Raw genomic sequence first — 20,367 nt, 5'->3', positions numbered from 1 at the left:
TATTTATAAAATTTCAGATTAAAATGTCTTTCTAACAAATTTTGAAAACCTTTTCTACAATTTACAATGGAGGTGCGACGTATGAGGCCAAAGCCTAAGTTATCCCCACTAGACAAGAAGATAAAGCCTAACCCTAAATATCAGAGAGTCGAACCTGTGGTACAAACTGGACCTAATATAAGGTAAGCTACAAAAGGCGTGCAGTGCAATTAAAGAGTTGATTGTCCGTTAGTTTAATTATTTGTGAAAAGCTACGGAATGATTGAAAAATCAAAATAACAAGTCTAACCTGTAATTGTAAGATTGGCTTTTTCAATTATTGGATTGTATCCAAAAATATTTTGACTTTAGTATCATTGCAAATCAACCATTTTACTCAACTTTTCTTTATTAGTTTCAATAGAATCCATATTTTTATGGATATTTTATTTTTTAGGACAGAATTAGAGAAACTAGGAGAAATTCAAGAATTATACAAGTTTAGAAATAGTGAAGTATTTAGGTATTCTATTCTTTTCTGTTGTTTCGTGTTTGTTTTAATGATTTCAATTCAATATTAACAGTTAGATAACAATTATTATTTTGAAAAAAAAACAACTTTTCTGTTAGCTCAAAAACAATATTTTATCTTACAATTTTATAATAACTATCGGCTACGCCTCTAAATATTTTTTTTGGGAGCTGGGGGCTAATTTTTTTTCGACAACTCCCTCAAAAAATATAAAAACCTTTCAACTACACTGTAAAGGAGAACCATATCGGTTCAGTAGTTAGCGAGATTCATTGAAACACACAGACATTCATCCTGTTGCTTTAAATTTGATTACTTCTAAAATAATATGTAATCGACATGCACATTTAAAATATAAGAATATTTTTATTTTTTAGAAGAATAACAGTAAATAATCTGGTAGATTTGATAATAGAAGTTAGTAAACTAGAGTACCAATTAAAATCCTCAAGACCCCATGTCAGCAATTCTGTAAAGCCTCCAAAAGAAGGTAAACATTTGTATTTTCCTTCTAAAAAAAGTTATATGTAAATAATTTAATTAAAATTAAACATTATTGTTGATTTCAAAAAAGCTATTATTTTTAGCAAAATATTAGTTATTTTAGAACATGTAGTTTTGAAATTGTAATGCATAGAAACCACTTCTTTAATATATCTAATAACTTTCAAATGTGACTAATTTTAACTAGCATAGATCAATTTTTGCTTTCTTTAATAACAAAACTTGTCAATTACTTATTAGAAATATGTACGTTTTTTCGTAGATAAATGAAATTTTTAAGATTTACTTTTTGTAGACACTCGAAGAACTAAAACCAATAATAGAACGCGGCAAATATTTGAGCTAGAGGGAACCGGAACAAAAGATCCAAATGAGACCATTGATTACCTGCTAAAAAGTCAATTTGAGGAATGAATTTTATAAAGCAGATTTGTGTATCATTCTTATACGTCAAACTCAAATAAACATAAAACTTTGAAGAAAAAAGATGTTTTTTTCTTCTATTGGCCTATCGCTGATGTCAATGCAATAAGTTTAAAATCTGAAATGTTTCATTTACCACAAACTATATTTATTTTATTTTTGTAGCGAAGCTACTTTATAAATCACCTTGTCTGTCAGTCAGTCCGTCCGTAACGCTATGAGGGAAATGTGATTTTCTCGGTTGTTATTAAAGATAGACATCTGAAATGCTTAGTGAAGATTCCTAAGATATATGCGCATCTAATCTAGATACATTTGTTTGTTCGTCTGTTTGTCGGTCATGCTTCAAAATACATAAGTGATAAGTACTTTCATAGTTTTCGTGATTTTCTTTGAGTTTTTCATATTCTCTCTTTTTTTATTTGATATGAGGACTGAACTTCTGCTCTATAACTCACATAGTCCCGTTTGTCCATTCCATAATTTTTAATGTGCTTTGCTCTTATGGATATTGTCATCTTTGTTGAAGTTTATAGTAACATTAAAATGATACATTTTGAAATATCTTTGTGCATTTATAAAATTCATAATAACACCAGGTTAAGCCTATAGAGCCCAGTATATCGCCGGCTCCCTACGGTCACTCAGCAAGGAGCGTGACAAAACTTACGGAAGGAATAGGTAAGCTTATGATTTTAGTTATAGTGGAGCTACTCTGCATTTTAGCTTATATACGGGTCGGTTATAGCAGCATGTTTGTCGGCAGTTCTTGATGCAATACGTTTAACTGGGATCTGACGGGACAAAGAATTTAAATTACATTTTAAAAATTTGGTCAGGAGAATTCTACTTTTTAGTGAAGATTTTATTACTATTAATTGTCCCTGTAGATTCCTGATTTTAACTAAAATAATATATTGTTACCTAAACATAGCAATCCAGAAGTTTTCGAAAACTTATTTTAAACAGACTTAAAAACAACTAATAACATACCTAATAATGCAAGTTTGTGGTTCCAGGTGAATTGGACGACAGTAGCCCCGAGCTAGATATAAAGTCATGTTTTCCACGTGAGCGGCCCTTCCTCATTCTGGATGTTAGAGATCAAGACCTGTACAGTAGAGCACATATTAGTCTGGCGGTCAGCTATCCTTCTATGAGGTTGGTTTTCCTTGTTTAAATTAAATTGTTAACTAGTGGCTACGCCCCAAGAGACCTGTAGGTGCCCTTGATGGGGGGGGGGGGGGTTGAAGTCGACACCCTGTCTATAATATGATGCGATAAATATTTTTGAGAGTAAGTTCCCCCCCCCCCCTCCCAAAACATTTGGAGAGAAACCCCCACACCTTTCTTGAGGTGAAGCCACTAGCGTTAGACATAAGTCAGATAAAGAAAAGCTGTACTATTAAAAGTTATTGTTATATTCCTATTAATGTCAAACTAATGTTCCTATGACCTATGCAAAAAAATATCTTTATGCGAAGAATTTAGCAATAAAGATTGCGAAAGAAAGGCGGTTTTTTTAGTAGGGAAGCTACACTATAGATATCTCAAACATAGAATCTTTTTAGTACTCTTATTTTCACAAAATATTAAAGATTAAATTTACCATAGGTACCTGTATTATTTTAAAATAATCTTTTTTTATGTTAAAATTGCTGATTATTTGATAATTTTGTGTTGCTTTGCTACTTATGAACATAATTGCTCTTGTTCCCTATTGAAAATAAGTTGCGTAATAATACTAATACACACTTTTTAAGCTTTAGTTTTGTTTTTAGTTTACCTTATACACCTTTAAGGTCTTTGTGATTTAAAATACTTGTTTATTGTTTACTGTTTGTTATTTGTCGTGTAGACTCATTAGGCAGAGTAAATTTACAAGGACAATAATATGCGTAAAGAACGCTTGTATTTGATGAAAGGAAATTCACTTTCAATGATATACTCAGGGATCTAAAGGGATAAGGCAATACCCAATAAATTGGTGAATGTACAGCATGACCCTCGAAAAAGTATTTTTAAGCATCTGCAGCCTATATTTCTCAATAAAATATTAAAAGATTCATATGTACTTGTTCTCTATAATTTTCTACATCAAAGGATATCAAAATATTTTTTTTACATCAATTAACAGCCGAGATTTTTAAAGCCAAAGTTTGGAAAAAGTGCTTGAGAAACTGGATATTGCTAAATATTTCTTAGTTTTTTATTAGTATATTACTTTTTATCAACCAGTTAAAAAACAAATAAGAAAGAAGAGCAAGTTTACAATTGATACATTTTTTATTGCAATAAAAAACGTTACTTTTACATATAAAAAACTACTTTTCAAATTTTACTGAATACATTTTTCTTATAACCATTTTCCCTCAAATCTTATAATATCTCCCACTTATTAATATGACCTTAAATAAACCCCTCCCCAATTTATGCTAATTCCGGAAGGATTAGCGCCACCTTTACCAATAAATTCACGCCCACTCATCAAATTAATCTAAGACACATAAAAATCATTTAAATTGTTAAATGTTTAATAAAAGTTTGTAGCTGTAACTTTTTGTTTTTTTAACTTATTTTGATAAAATAAAAAGTGTTTGATTTCTGATTATGTAAACTTTCAATTTGCTACTATTTTTATAGGATTTCTTTCTGTAAGGGTGTTTTTGCAATTTACACTAATCTAAAAATGCCTTTTAGAGCAAGTAAAAAAAGTGCTTTCAGCATGAAATAAAGAGGGGGGGGGGGAAATGTGGTGACTCGTGCCACGACATACCAGCAATTTTATTTTGGGTGCTACTCCCTTAGTTTTAGAGATAATTGGGTGAAATCTTTTGGGCTGGGTCACTAATTACCCCAACTAGAGGTATCTTTCAAAAAAAACGGCGGCGGGTCCGCCGCTCCCGCCGTTCGCCGCCATTTTCCGCCGCCGCCAAAAAAAAAATTTTTATTGCATTTCTCGCCGAATTAGACAATTTGGAATCATTTGAGACCATGTTATTTTTTTCAAAAATTTTTCCCCTTATAACCAACCCTGCAGGGGGACTCCGTCATTTTTTTCAAATTCTCGTTTATTAAGGTATATCTTAAATTCAGTGCCTCTCCTAAGCTTTTAAAGATATTGAGACAAAACCTTTTGAGGTAAATCAGTAAAAAATATTTGAATAAAAAATGGCGGCGGTACCGCCGCTCCCGCCGTCCACCGCCATTTTCCGCCGCCGCCGCCAAAAATTTTTTTATTGCATTTCTCGCCGAATTAGGCAATTTGGAATCATTTGAGACCATGTTATTTTTTTCAAAAATTTTTCCCCTTATAACCAACCCTGCAGGGGGACTCGGTCATTTTTTCAAATTATCGTTTATTAAGGTATATCTTAAATTCAGTGCCTCTCCTAAGCTTTTAAAGATATTGAAACAAAATCTTTTGAGGTAGATCAGCAAAAAAATATTTGAATAAAAAATGGCGGCGATACTGCCGCTCCCGCTGTTCGCCGCCATTTTCCGCCGCCGCCAAAAAAAATTTTTTATTGCATTTCTCGCCGAATTAGGCAATTTGGAATCATTTGAGACCATGTTATTTTTTTTCAAAAATTTTTCCCCTTATAACCAACCCTGCAGGGGGACTTAAGTCATTTTTTTCAAATTATCGTTTATTAAGGTATATCTTAAATTCAGTGCCTCTCCTAAGCTTTTAAAGATATTGAAACAAAATCTTTTGAGGTAGATCAGCAAAAAAATATTTGAATAAAAAATGGCGGCGATACCACCGCTCCCGCCATCCACCGCCATTTTCCGCCGCCCACAGGACGGCTTGTAAGGGGAAAAATTTTTGAAAAAAATAATATGGTCTCAAATGATTCCAAATTGCTTAATTCGGCGAGAAATGCTATAAAAAAAATTTTGGCGGCGGCGGAAAATGGCGGTGGACGGCGGGAGCGGCGGTACCGCCGCCATTTTTTATTCAAATATTTTTTACTGATCTACCTCAAAAGGTTTTGTCTCAATATCTTTAAAAGCTTAGGAGAGGCACTGAATTTAAGATATACCTTGATAAACGAGAATTTGAAAAAAAATGACTAAGTCCCCCCGCAGGGTTGGTTATAAGGGGAAAAATTTTTGAAAAAAATAACATGGTCTCAAATGATTCCAAATTGCCTAATTCGGCGAGAAATGCAATAAAAAAAATTTTGGCGGCGGCGGCGGAAAATGGCGGTGGACGGCGGGAGCGGCGGTATCGCCGCCATTTTTTATTCAAATATTTTTTACTGATCTACCTCAAAAGGTTTTGTCTCAATATCTTTAAAAGCTTAGGAGAGGCACTGAATTTAAGATATACCTTGATAAACGAGAATTTGAAAAAAAATGACTAAGTCCCCCCGCAGGGTTGGTTATAAGGGGAAAAATTTTTGAAAAAAATAACATGGTCTCAAATGATTCCAAATTGCCTGAATTTTTTTGGCGGCGGCGGAAAATGGCGGCGAACGGCGGGAGCGGCGGACCCGCCGCCGTTTTTTTTGAAAGATACCTCTAGTTGGGGTAATTAGTGACCCAGCCCAAAAGATTTCACCCAATTATCTCTAAAACTAAGGGAGTAGCACCCAAAATAAAATTGCTGGTATGTCGTGGCACGAGTCACCACATTTCCCCCCCCCCCCCTTTCTTGGAAACATCTTTATATAAGTTTTATAAAAAGTATTGAAATTATGAGGAAAACACGTCATTTCACTTTAAAAAAACATTTTTCTTGAAAAGTTACTTTTTCCTCAGCCACTTTTTCAAAACTTTGGCTCTAAAAATCTCAGCTGTTAATTGATGTAAAAAAAATATTTTTATATCTACTTATATGGAAATCTACAGAGAACAAGGACATATACATTTTTTGATAATTCATTGAGAAATGTGGGCTGCAGATGCTTAAAAATACTTTTTCGAGGGTCATGCTGTATATTCCTAATGATGAGACACAAAATTATTCCAAATGTAGATTAATATTAAAAATATTAATATTGAAACGTTTAATTGGATTCTCAACATAATTAACTAACCAATCGAAATTTGATAAAAGTACCTAAAATGTTAAGCAAACGAATAAAAACGTTATTTTAAAACTTTGGGGACTAGTGTAATAACAAGCTCATTGTCCCCTACCTCCTTGTATTCACATACATTTTACTTGTAGATTGAACCGAGCTTTTGACTATGAGACTCCAGATATGCTGAGGCTGAAAAATAAGAAAAATTGTGTCATTATTGTTTATGATGATGATGAAATGATTGCCAGCAAGTAAGTGATTCCAAATATTATCTTATACTAGCGGTTGCTCTCATAGCATATAGGAGCTATGTATTCGAAAGAGTAAGGAAAGAAGGAAAATAGCCTGAAACCAAACTTCGATGTAAAGATTGGTATGGATGTAGAATATACGTGGATATTATGACAGGGGAAAAATTGTCGTCAATTTAGGTTGCTATTTCCCCTGTCATTAATTGGTCAGTTCGTTAATCCAGAACTATTGAAGTGGATTGGGTCAAGGAAAGAGAGGGGGGGGGGGTCGTTATTTTATCCCGCTACAAATCCATTCTTATATGAACCTTCCATAAAATCATAAAATTCAATCTCTTCAGACAAAAAAAACCTTACTATATAATAGGATTTAAAAAATCGGATTTACTGAATGATGTGTTATGTTGCATTTGTTATAGTCGACAAAAGTATTTTATCCAGTCAAAAAAAAGTTGCTCATTATGATACATTTATTTTATGTTTACATTATAAATATTCTATTTATTGTAATTGACATTTTCCTGAAAAAGGAAGAATTTTCAGATTTAAAAAAAAAACATTAAACTATTATTTTAGATGTACGACAACCTTGGTGCAACGTGGTTATGAGAATGTATTTATGTTGAGCGGGGGGTTGAGGGTGGCTAGACTCAAATATCCAGAATCTCTAGTCACTGATAGGTAGGTGTTATAATCATAGGTGGATTGAGGGTGGCTAGACTCAAATATCCTGAATCTCTAGTCACAGATAGGTAAGTGTTATAATCATAGGTGGGTTATGGGTGGCTAGACTCAAATATCCAGAATCCTTAGTCACTGATAGGTAGGTGTTATAATCATAGGTTGATTGAGGGTGGCTAGACTCAAATATCCTGAATCTCTAGTCACTGATAGGTAAGTGTTATAATCATAGGTGGATTGAGGGTGGCTAGACTCAAATATCCAGAATCTCTAGTCACTGATAGGTAAGTGCTATAATCATAGGTGGGTTGAGGGTGGCTAGACTCAAATATCCAGAATCTTTAGTCACTGATAGGTAGGTGTAATATTGTAGCTACTCTATAACGAAGCTATTCAGTATTCTGATCCTGTTCGTCTCTGTTCGTCGTTTTCAAGCCTTTATGCTTTACGTAAAACCTGATTAAAGTAAATATATTTTAGGGAGCTTGATTGTATAGAGGAAGGAGATATCATGGTTTTGGAAAAGCTTAAAGAAGAAAATGTTGCCCGCGGATCATACAGCAGGTAAAATTATTTGTATACCTGCTTTGAGCAAAACTGTTCTTATTTTGTTTATTATACTAGAAATATTGAGAATAGTCCCTTTCGTAACAACGCCCCATAAGTGGCGAATCGTCGTATTTTTAAAATGTTTTTTTTATAGGTTATTTTAGGTTAGGTTATATTGGGTTAGGTGATTGTCCCACTGGGTTAGGTAATAGGCCCCGCAGGGGCTAGAAATAGGAGAAAAGCTACTGTTGAAAACACGAAGAATCGCCCCATAAGGTGCGATGTTACTAAAGGGACTATACCCGAAATATTAGCTACGCTCCCATAAGCCTCTAGGGACACTGCACATGAAGGAGGGGGGGCGGGGGGAGGGGTGCGGTTTTCGACATTTGATTTAAAGGGGCAAGAGCAAGTAAATTTAAATATTTTTGTAAATTTACTAGGTTTCTGTTAATTATTGTTAAATAAACTAAAAAATAAGTTTCACCATAGTTTTATGAAAAAATCTTTTAAATGTTTAGCAATATTTACGAAATATCATCAAATAATATTGTATATTAACGCTATTATTTATTACTTTTATAAAAATATGTTAATTTTATACCTATTATTTTTCTAGGTTAACTGGGAGTCGGATGGGTACAGGTATAAGCCAGCGGTCAATGGCTCCACCTACAGGAACTCGGCGCAGTGTCAGTCTGGACCGTCCTGGCCACAGTATGCCAGGTGGCCGTCTACCTGGCGGATTTCCTGGTGCATCTGCCGGCAGAAAACCAAGTTCCAGGATGGATCCTCCCATCAGGACGTCGACGGCCCTTGGTGGGTCTAGAAATAGTATTTTCTTTTAAGAGAATTAAAAAAAGAATCATAAAGAAAAATAGTTATTGTAGTATTTTAAATTATGTATTTTTTTGCATTTAAATGACACAAAACAAAAAAAAAGCAACTTTTTAAATTAACATACCAAAAATAACAATATAATACCTCAAATCTATTTTAATTGATTTTTACACAATAGTGCACAAAATTGTACACAAAGTTGTGCACAAAAACTGTAACTGTGCACAATTAGTCATCGTCCTCTTACGTTTGGATCCGTTTTAGGCACTAAACTAGTTATAGAATTTTTAATTAAAATTTTTTAAAAATTTCTAAATATTAGTAAAACATAATTTTTATGAAGGATTTGAAACGATTAATAGGATATCTATTGAGATTTTTATCAAACAATTTTCACGAAAACGCAATTTATAAATGTTTGATAACAAACCTATAATGATCTCAAAATTGCCATTAAAAAAACTTTTAGAAGCTCTAAATGACCTATGCATTTAATACTTGATCTCATACCGCGTGAACATTCCGCCATTTTTGAAAATGTAACGTTTTTTTTTTTGTTTTTGAAAAACTGCGTAACTCTGTTAATTTTATTCAGAAATTGTATAGGTAGTTAAACACGAATCATTTAGTTAATGAAGAATTATAAAATATTTACTATGTTAATATGTATTTAGGGAAAAATTCTCTATCCAAAAATCAGGGAGGTGGCAACTGTTCTTTAGTATTTTTCTCATTAAAATGATTTATTGTCGTATAGATTATTAACTTCCATCTCCCCACGCCCCGTTAACAATGAAATTAGATTTTGTTATCTTAGAATAAAATAAGAATATTGTGATTGTACATATTTTCCGTCCATTTCTTGCCTTAGTTAGTCAAAGACAATTCAAAAAACATAATATGAATACTCAAAATTGATATTAAATTGTATTAATTGGGAAGACTATTTCAAACATTGTGTGCCAATAATAATAGAAAATATAATAAAAAAAAAATAAATAATACAAGATAAGTAGGTGTGTATACTTTTTTGGCAAGATTATTTCCATTATGGCTTCGAACCGGTTCTCGGCCATACTGGAAAATCATGTATAGCATTGTATTACAGACAATTTTTCACGAATATTAAAATAAAAATCATTAAATTAATTTTGTTAGCCTAGGCCTTCGGCCCCTCGGGATTAACAAAACTGGTTTTAATTTTATTGTTTTTATTTTAATATCCGCGGAACGCTGTCTATAATACGATGCGATTAATAACTTATTTTGAATTTTGGCACATGTTGTGATGAAAATGTTTATCCCTCGTTAACTTTTGTTAGTATTTTGTAGAACTCGTAAATTAGTCAATCAAAATTAATTCTAAGGAAACCACCACATACAGAATAGTTTTAAAGATAGGAATAGGTCAAAGGAGGATAATTTTCACTTCCATTTACCTATCCCTATTCTATTTTATAATTCCATTTAAAATGTCCTATTAATTTAAAATTTCAAAGCAAATATTTCTGAAAGAAAATCAATTGACCTCTTAACCAATAGAAATAAAAATAGACTATTTTTCACCAAGTTTTGACTGTAATTTAAACAAAAGTGTGGTAATTTTTGCAGATGAATAATGGATCCTCCCAATTTATTAACCGGCGGAATAAATTAGATTTGGACAGGAGGAAGATTGCGGCCATTTCTTTTCTGAGTAACATACAGGTAAGCTACCTTCGACTTACTTTTGTTCTTGTTTATTAAATACCTCCCCAAGAGTTATCAAGTTGACCGCCCCCCCCCCCCCCCCCCCCAATTCAAATTTTATTTTTTATTAAATATTAATTTTTTTAAATGTGTCATTTTTTTTATATGGGCGATTTCATTGAAGGCAGTGTTGGTACCCTCTACCAAAATACTTATTAACCTTACCAGGACCTATGAGAAGCTAACCTGTAAAGGAGAACCATATCGGTACAGCGGTTAGCGAGATCCTTCGGTTGTAAAGACAGACAGACAGATACTTGTTACTTTATTATTAGGATTTATGATAATATATAAAAATATAATGACCTACATTTTATCCCTTCATTTCCATTATTTGTATTCCATTAACCTAACTCAGTATCCTAAATTTACTTTGTTACAAAATTTTAAAATAGAGACTTGACTGTCTGTGAGATTTTAGGAAACATTTACACAGATTGATGTCTTTTGACTTAAATTAAAGATTTTTTTTCAGTAGGCTTAGTCAAATACAGTAAGACCCACAAAAAAGTATTTTTTAGAGTTTGCAGCTCATATTTCTAAGTGAATTATGAAAAGGTGCATATGTCTTTGTTCTCTATACATTTCCACACCAGAATATGTTTTAGGTAGAGGGCGAGTCCAATCCTCCTGGTTACAAATGTCTAAGAGGAACTAGAGTGCTTAAAGATTATCAGGGAAGACAATGGATCAAAAACCATTAATATTTATAATTTTTATCCAACCAGCGAAATAAGAATCTTTAGGGGGCCAGTGTGTTCAAGGAACTGAATTACTAAAATAAGCAGTTTTGGGGTATTGTGAAATCCGCAAGGACAATTATGTACAAAGGAAAAAAAAAGTTTAGTAAGATATTAGTGGCAAATCATTCTGCAGTGCAGTAATATACAGCATGACCCTCAAAAAAGTATTTTTAAGCATCTGCAGCCCTTATTTCTCAATGAATTATAAAAAAATGCATATGTCCTTGTTCTCCATAGTATTCCACATAAGTAGATATAAAAATATTTTTTTTACCTCTATTAACACCGGAGATTTTTAGAGCTAAAGTTTTGAAAAAGTGACTGAGGAAAAAGTAACTTTTAACATGAAACGCCTTTTTTTTGCAAAATTAAGGTAGAAATCCTTTTATTTTTGTTACTAGCAGAAACTTTATACAAAAATGAAATAAAAAATTTAGTTTTTGAGTAAAAAGCATTTTTTTACACATATTTTTTGAGTCTTTTTAGTTTAATGATATTTTGAAAAACTTACTTATTAGGCAAAATTTTTTAAGATTAAAAAACTAAATAAATCTTTATGAATATAGCAGGAAAATTGTTTTTGTTTCACAATCCTAACTTTAATAACAAAAAAGTTATGAAGAAAATAAAATTAAAACATAATGATTTTTTTTTCTAAAAAGCTTAATTAACCCCCTATTAAATTATTGAGATGTCAGAAAAGTAGGCGGAGCAACTGTCAAAATTAATCCTTTTCTCAAATAAGGGTTAATAAATAACCTAAAATTTGCAAATTATCAATTCATTCAGTAGTATTTTTTGTCATTAAAAATTTATATTTTTTGGTGGAATAAAAAAGAAATAATTACAGACTGGCCAGAGTGTACGTTTTGTACGTTACGCATCGAATCTGTGTACGTTCTGGACGTTATTTTGATATGTGTACGTAACGTATTTTGAAATTTGTATTTTTGTACGTTTTACGTTTTTTTTAAAATAATAAGAATCAAATATTAGCAGAAAAGTAATTTGTATGTTTTGTACGAAAATTTTAACAAAAACTTTAGGTGTATTATAAAAAATAAATTCATAGAACAAAAATATGTAGGTAAAATATGTGATATATGTATGTTTTTAGAACTTATAGTTTAAATTTATGGATTTGAAATATATGTTTTATAGATATAGTTTAAAGAATTGAACAGAAAATTATATGCAGTTGACTAATTTCAAGTCTAAATGCACTTTGTGCAACTAACCTGTAATAGATTTTACAATAATTTTTTTCAAATTCTTTATATATCTACTTAGGTAAATTTTCCGAGATATCATATGGTGTTCAGTTTAGGATTAAGAAGTCTTATTTTTTGGTATCTTCAGTTTTAAAGAATAAGAATCAAATATAAGTATATAAGTATTTGTATATGTATTTGTATTTGTAAAAAAAGTATTACGAAAATAGTATATTATCTATAATACAAAGTAGAATGATGTCTGTCTGTCTGTTTGTCCGTCTGTCTTTTAGAAGCTTAAGATCTCAGTAACCACTGAACCTATTAGGTTCTACTCTTAAGGGAATATTTTTAAGCTATTTTCTTGGGGGGTGGGACACTTAAAGCTTTTTACTTACTACTAGGATTAGCGGCTTCGCCCCTATCCTCTAGAGGATTCGTTCCCTCCTTTATAGGATCGTTTGTTCGTAATCAGTAAAAAAAAACGAAAAAAAGATATTGTGATGATTTTTTTCATTTAGGCCACACCCAGCTTATTTGCATTAGTTTACAAAAATAAATTAAGGGGTGGTTGTTTTCTTGGGGGGTTGGGTTTTCCACACTCCAAGAAAATAGCCTAAAGCCACCACAGGACCAGTAGATATATTCCCTAAAGAGTAGAACCGAATCTGTTCAGCTATTACCAAGATCTTATCCTATTACTCCACAAAGGAAATCTTCTACAAAGGACTAAGGATATCTCTTACAAAAAAAAGGACCAAGGATATCTCCTAAAAAAAAAAAAAAGAAATGGGGGGTTGATTTTTTTAGTAGCGAAGCTACTCTATAATTCACTATGTCCGTCAGTCAGTCAGTCCGTCCGTAACGCTATGGGGGAAACGTGATTTTCTCGGCTCCTATTCAAGATAGACAGCTGAAATTTTTAGTGAAGATTCATATGACATATGCCCATCTAATCTATACATTGTTTTGTCCGTCTGTCTGTTAATTTGGGTGCTAGATCGATTCCTAGATTTTTACGTTTTTGTAATTTTCTCGATTCCTGTTCAAGATAAATGGCTGGAATTTTCAGGGATTGAATAAATTTAGATTTTACATATTTCGATTAATCTTTATTTAGATGCCTTTATTGTTTGGGGTGCTAGATCGATTCCTAGATTTTTAAGTTTTCATGATTTTTTCAATCCCTATACAAGATAGACAGTTGAAATTTCAGGGATTGAACAAGTTTACTTTATACATAATTCCACCTATTTTTATTAAGATACCTTTATTGGTTAGGGTGCTAGATCGATTCCTAGTTTTTCAAGTTTTTGTGATTTTCTCAACTCCTGTTCAAGATAAACGGTTGGATTTTTTAGTGATTAATTAAGTCAACATTCTTAATATTTTGACCAAGTTTTTTTAAGACTTACTTTTTTTGGGGTGCTAAATCGAATTTTAGATTTTAACGTTTTTTCTTATTAGCTTAATGCTTCAAAAAAACATTATACAATATACATTTTAAAAGGTTTCGTGATTTTTGTTATTGAAGTTTTTTATTACATACTCTATAGATCGTTTCCAGTTGTCTATTTATAGTTTTTGAGCTTCGCTACTTATGGATGTTGTCATCCTTGTTTAAAAAATAGCATAAAACCACCACAGGACCAATAGGTATATACCCTGAAGAGTAGAATCCAATCGGTTCAGTGGTTACCGAGATCTTAAGGGACAGACGGACAGACATCGTTCTACTTTGTATTATAGATAACAGGATGTCTGTTTATTTGTACCAAAGGATCTCGCTAACCGCTGAACCAATATGGTTCTCCTTAACAGGATAGTTTCTCATAGGTTCTTGGAAGTTTTATAACTATTTTGGGGAAGAGTATCACCATCCACCTTTCCAAGAGAAATCGACTTTATAAAAAAATTACCTCATTCCCCCCAAAAAGAACTTTAATTGCTCACTGATTTTTTTATACATAGTTAAATTTTTCCAGATGTCTATATAAAACTTTAGAGCTTCGCTACTTATGTATGTTGTTTATCCATGTTTTTTACTTTTTCTTTTTAAATCTAAAATAAAAAAATTGGGTTATTGAATTCAACCCTCCCCTTCTCAAGTGCCCCTAGAGGTCTTTAGGAGCGTAGGCGCTAGTTCTTTTTAAAAAAGTAATAGGATATCTTGTATCTGTCAGTCCGCTATGGTCCGTTATAGTGTCTCTGCTAGTAGACTTAAATGTTTTGATAATAGGTAACTAGGAAAATATAAACATCATTTTTATTAGGAATGTACGTTTTGTACGTTTTTTTACTTTTTTTATGTACGTAACGTATTTTTTTTGTGTACGTTTTGTACGTTTTTTATTTTCAAAATTGGCTGGCCAGTCTGTAATTAGTTAACTTGTTTTTCTTTGTGTCTCATTATTCAGTTGCCAGAAAAACATAATATAACCATCCAAAAAATAAAAGAAACAAATAAAAAATTCTTTTTCTCAGTCACTTTTTCAAAACTTTAGCTCTAAAAATCTCCGGTGTTAATGGAGGTAAAAAAAATATTTTTATATCTACTTATGTGGAATACTATGGAGAACAAGGACATATGCATTTTTTTTTTAATTCATTGAGAAATAAGGGCTGCAGATGCTTAAAAATACTTTTTTGAGGGTCATGCTGTATAAAAAAAGCTTCAGATAAGTTTATGAAAATGTCAATATCTTTGAGTATTAAAGCAACGCTTCTACTAAAATAGGATCCAATGTTTTATTTTGACCAGGCAAATTCATGCAGAAGAAAGTTATACAGAAAGAAGGGAAATTTTAATATTGAAATATCTCCAGATCTACCAATAAGGTGACATTTTAGTTTTTATCAATTCATTTTCATAGCAAATCTTTTCTAATGCCAGGGTCGGTTCGTACATCCGTGGGTGGGCTATTAGATTTGTACTTTTCATAGTGATTCCTGTAACAGTTTGGTACAATTTAGTAAGTCCATACATCCATTTAAAACATTATTATTTAAGCTTTTTTGACAACAATATTTTTCTGATATAAATATCCTTTACATCTTATTTTTCAAATAATAATTCCTAGGACAATAACGTATTCCTACTAAAAAAGCGAACCATCTCCATAAAAAAGTCTTAGAAATCATAGTATATTCTTTTAATTTTGTTTAAATAAATATTCTGCCTTTTAACTTCAGATTCTCAACAAGTGTTAATGTTTTTGTTTTGACCTTTGCTGGTTAATCTTATTATTAGGTATATGATGATAGATAGATAGATATACTTGTTTTTAATTGTAGAAGTGTAGTAAAACGAGGTCAAGATGGTGAGGGTAAAGAAAGAAGTCCTGTCCCCCATCTTTATAAACAATCATACAAAGCTAATCAGAGCATTGATGGAGGTCAGTCATATGTATTTAAAAATATACCTATTGTTTTGTATTAAAAAACCATCCAATATTTTTCGGAATTTTTTTATAGTCAGGGAGGGAGGGGACATTGGACTGTTTTTTGCTCTAGTCCCCAAAGTTGTATTATAACGTTTTCTTATTTGTTGGCTCAACAACTTAGGAGACTATTAAATTTTAATTGGTTGGTTCAATAAGTTGAGGTTCCAAACATTTTAACCACCGATTGTAATCTAAAGAAAGGGTTATTTTGTGTATTATCATATGGGATGAATATCATTTTAACGGCCATTGTCTTATCCCTTTAAATCCCTGTTAAACGACAGGGGAAAGCAGAGAAATAAGTAAAAGAATAAAAAAATTAACCCAAGAATCTTTTTAAAAAATGATAATATACCTAGATAAATCGTGTACTCGAAGAAGGTTAAACTATACAACACAATGGAGTGAAGATGGTATTAGAGAAGCTAAAAGTAACAGGTAGTCAACATTCTAACAAGAGATGTAAAAGTATAGACGTATTACCCAGACAACTACCAGGCCTAAGCGGTGGAAACTTTTTTTTTGTCTGCTAGATTAATGATTTATGCTCTTTTGTGTTAATATTTCCGACGCTTGATATTCAAAGACCCAATTGAAACACAGGGTTCTGAACCCAAGGACATAGCTCGTGTCCCCTCTATTCATTTACTTTATTATTTCAATATCTGTTAACTAACTATCTATTTACCTCGATTGTTATTTATTTATTCCATTAATCCGCAACATAGGGGTACATGCAGCTTATCCGCTAGTTGTTGAATAGGGGATGGACTCGAATCTTGGTCAACACCGCGACTTTACAAATTGATAAACAAAAAACTTTACTACTGTATATAATAGGATTCATATCTTTAGGGACAGTATAGAAAGTTTACCTGGAATTTATACCCCCCACCATGAAGTTGTTACACCTGGAGTTACTATTAATAATGTTTAGGGACAGTATAGAAAGTTTACCTGGAATTTATACCCCCCACCATGCAGTTGTTACACCCGGAGTTACTATTAATATTTAGGGACAGTATAGAAAGTCTACCTGGAATCTATACCCCCCACCATGAAGTTGTTACACCTGGAGTTACTATTAATATTTAGGGACAGTATAGAAAGTCTACCTGGAACCTATACCCCCTACCATGAAGTTGTTACACCTGGAGTTACTATTAATATTTAGGGACAGTATAGAAAGTTTACCTGGAATCTATACCCCCCACCATGAAGTTGTTACACCTGGAGTTACTATTAATATTTAGGGACAGTATAGAAAGTTTACCTGGAATCTATATTTACCCCCCACCATGAAGTTGTTACACCTGGAGTTACTATTAATATTTAGGGACAGTATAGAAAGTTTACCTGGAATCTATATTTACCCCCCACCATGAAGTTGTTACACCTGGAGTTACTATTAATTTTTAGGGACAGTATAGAAAGTCTACCTGGAATCTATACCCCCCACCATGAAGTTGTTACACCTGAAGTTACTATTAATATTTAGGGACAGTATAGAAAGTCTACCTGGAATCTATACCCCCCACAATGAAGTTGTTACACCTGAAGTTACTATTAATATTTAGGGACAGTATAGAAAGTCTACCTGGAATCTATACCCCCCACCATGAGGTTGTTACACCCGGAGTTACTAAGGCCAGGAAGTTGTCTGGCAATGTGTCTGAAGTCAGTCATGATGCTTCAAGCATAAAGGTGACAGTTAAAAATATTTTGATATTAAAATGTTTTAAAGAGAGCTCAAAAAAAAAGTGTGTTTTATAAAACTTAGCCTCCCTCCACATCTTTTTTTCAGTTTTTTTATCATGCTTCGATTTGTTTTCCTTTAAACTATCAGAAAATAATTTCAGAGGATATTTATCTTTTTTCATTAAAGAAAGACATAATTTTTCATGAAAAGTAATCTTGTCATATTCTAATTTCATATTTCGTTTTTGTAATGGATTTAAGTTTTAAAAGTCTAAGATTTTATCACCTTCTCTTCCTAGTCAATTATAACATCTTTTTTGTAGGAAGTAAAATTCTTGAGTGGAGGAGAGGATCGGAGGAACTTTGGTGAGGACAGGCTTGTCCTTGTGTCTGCTAAATATGTTCCATTTGCCATATTCAGCACTATTCCATACCAGAAAGTTCAACATAGATCAAACAGGTGAATACCTATAATTCATTTTTTTTGTATTTTTTAAGTGGTTTTTATTTTGCATAAGATTCAGTTTTTCCCCAGCTGCAAAATAATTAATTTACCCCCCTTCTTCCCCTAGTTTTTTCCCTAAGGACCCCCTCCTGGGGGGAGGGGGTCCGTGGAATGGGTAAATGGTTTCAGTACTCTTAATTTACTCATTTTTTCTACCACTCTCACATATTTTTCTAGTTTTTGCCCCAAGAAGGGGGAAAAATGTTTCCGTACTCATTATTTTTTCATTTTCTCCACATATTTTTTTATTCCCCCCCCCTCACCCTTTAGCCGGAGATCCCATGCAGAATATTCACCCCTGTATTTTTTACATAGATAATATTGACCCCTGTCAAATAGGGCAGAGATTTATCAGCTATTTGAATTATTTATTGTTTATTATTATGTATAAAACAAAAATTTTATAGATTTTTGTTGGTAAAATAGATAATATGCTGACAGTGATTTAAAAACAATTTAAATTGATAAAATAATTCTTTAATTGTTCGTTTCTGACAAAAATGTTGTATATAAAATTGTTCTTCTTAATCTAGGTATTTTATCATTAGATATTAAATTTTTTTTGGGGATTGTAGGGCATCTTGAATCAATCTTTGAACATACAATTTTACATTTTCTAAACTTAAAAAATAAGAAATTAAATAACAAACATGACTAAAAGACCAAAGCATGTTATAATAAAAAATGCCATTAAAAGATGCAGGACAAAATATTTTTGTTTCTTAATTTCTGTTTGGTGATAAAGAGGTCATTTTTTTCGTAATTCCGTAAAGTTGGGTTGTAGTCAAATGCGCTTATAAAGTCAAACTGTTCTTAATTATGGACCATTTCATATATATACATTTGGTTATAAGGGGGGGGGGGGGTTTTAATGCAACCATCTCGTAATCAATGTATAAATGTCACTTAGAATTCGAATTTTTATCCGAAATTTTGCATGAATAATCCTTGGTAGGTCTATTTTCCCTAAATCGAACAAAAAGTTGGAAAAGTAGCGGCTAACGGCTTGCGACTCAGCTGTGTAGCCATTTTTTGGGTATTTTCAAGAGAAATCCATCACGAAACCTCTCTCCACATAATGTTCTTTTCCACTCCAAAACGTTTTTAAACGGTTCTAGCCGGTAGTTGCTGGTACTAGAAATCTAATAAATGTTTTTTTGTATCATTTCACATGATTTAAAGCAAAAATACGATTCAAAAAGTTGATTTCTACGTAATTTATGACAGATTTGCCCTAAAAATAGCCAAAAAACGGCTAAACGGCTGAGCTGTTAGCCGTTACTTTTTCAACTTTTTGTTAGATTTAGGGAAAATAGACCTACCAAGGATTACTCAAGGATTCAGATCAAAATTCGAATTCTAAGTGCCATTTATACATTGATTACGAGATGGTTGCATTAAAAACCCCCCCCCCTTAAGAACACTTTGACTTAATACGATGGTATTTGACTACAACCAAACACCCAACTTTAAGGAATTGCGCGAAAAAAATGACCATCTTTCTTCATTTATACCTTCATAGTACGTTTTGTTTTGAATTTTTAGGTTGTTAGAATTTTTTTTATGTTTCCTCATCTTTAGATTTTTTTTTCTATTTTGTAGCTTTTTAAGCTCTAGTAGCCTTGTGTTGATTAGGTAGGATGCATGATTAGCGTTTTATGTTTTCATGTTTTAAATACAATTTATCAGCAGAGAGGAGACAATGGACTGTTTATTATACTAGTTCCCATAGTTTTATAGTGATGTTTTCTTATTCGTTGGCTTAACAACTTTGGGGACTTTAGTAAATTTTGATAGTTTGATTCATTAAGTTAGGTGTTCAAACGTTTCAACCACTGATTTTAATCTACAGAAGTGGTAACATTGTGTATCATTATAGGCGATGTGCATTTATTTATCGACCATTGTCTTTTCCCTTTTATCCCTGGGTCATAATTTTCTCATAATGCGCAGTTTAATTTGTTCCTTTTAGTGACATTCTCATAATGATAAATGTGCAGCACAAAAAATAAATAGAAATATTGGCAAATAATTTCAATTATATGTTAAACTGTTATGATGTACCCAATGAAAATTACTTTTATTTGTCTAAAAATAATTTCCTTATGTCTGCAAAAGTCACTCTTATATCTGGAAAATATTATTGTTCTTTTTTATACTATACTTACAAATATGCTATTCCTGCTCTTGATATGATTATAATGGCTTTAACTTTTAATATTTGTG

General features: G+C 32.1%; 2 protein-coding genes across 4 annotated transcripts in view; both read left to right on the top strand.

Annotated features, from left to right (window-relative positions):
* The first annotated feature begins 15 nt into the window (after window positions 1–15).
* Window positions 16–10,404, top strand: LOC145312160 (centrosomal protein of 41 kDa-like). Its single transcript, XM_080151341.1, has 10 exons — window positions 16–182; window positions 437–502; window positions 889–1,001; window positions 1,311–1,424; window positions 2,039–2,119; window positions 2,458–2,599; window positions 6,618–6,722; window positions 7,299–7,403; window positions 7,884–7,967; window positions 8,572–10,404. Exons 1-10 carry the CDS (start codon window positions 67–69, stop codon window positions 8,798–8,800), a joined length of 1,155 nt encoding a protein of 384 aa, XP_080007467.1. The 5' UTR covers window positions 16–66; the 3' UTR covers window positions 8,801–10,404.
* Window positions 10,374–20,367, top strand: part of LOC145312073 (CDK5 and ABL1 enzyme substrate 2) — a 29,612-nt gene continuing 19,618 nt past the window's right edge. For all 3 annotated transcript variants that reach the window (XM_080151210.1, XM_080151219.1, XM_080151225.1), the window contains exons 1-7: window positions 10,374–10,499; window positions 11,150–11,219; window positions 15,258–15,333; window positions 15,790–15,890; window positions 16,298–16,376; window positions 17,516–17,642; window positions 17,960–18,096. In XM_080151210.1, coding sequence (XP_080007336.1) covers window positions 10,404–10,499; window positions 11,150–11,219; window positions 15,258–15,333; window positions 15,790–15,890; window positions 16,298–16,376; window positions 17,516–17,642; window positions 17,960–18,096 — 686 coding nt within the window. In that variant the 5' untranslated portion in view covers window positions 10,374–10,403. The remainder of the gene's footprint in view (window positions 10,500–11,149; window positions 11,220–15,257; window positions 15,334–15,789; window positions 15,891–16,297; window positions 16,377–17,515; window positions 17,643–17,959; window positions 18,097–20,367) is intronic.

The sequence above is a fragment of the Acartia tonsa genome, chromosome 1 (assembly GCF_053477335.1).
Source record: "Acartia tonsa isolate MP-2025a chromosome 1, ASM5347733v1, whole genome shotgun sequence".
Lineage (NCBI taxonomy): Eukaryota > Metazoa > Arthropoda > Copepoda > Calanoida > Acartiidae > Acartia > Acartia tonsa.
The sequence above is the reverse complement of the archived record's forward strand: the minus strand, read 5'-3'. Positions and strand labels throughout refer to the sequence as shown.

Bases quoted from the DNA above. Each gene is read 5' to 3' on its own strand.
- LOC145312160 (XM_080151341.1), top strand. From the start codon at position 67: ATGGAGGTGCGACGTATGAGGCCAAAGCCTAAGTTATCCCCACTAGAC. The intron at 6,723-7,298 runs GTAAGTGATTCC...CTATTATTTTAG, and splicing joins GATGAAATGATTGCCAGCAA to ATGTACGACAACCTTGGTGC. The intron at 7,968-8,571 runs GTAAAATTATTT...TTATTTTTCTAG, and splicing joins GCCCGCGGATCATACAGCAG to GTTAACTGGGAGTCGGATGG.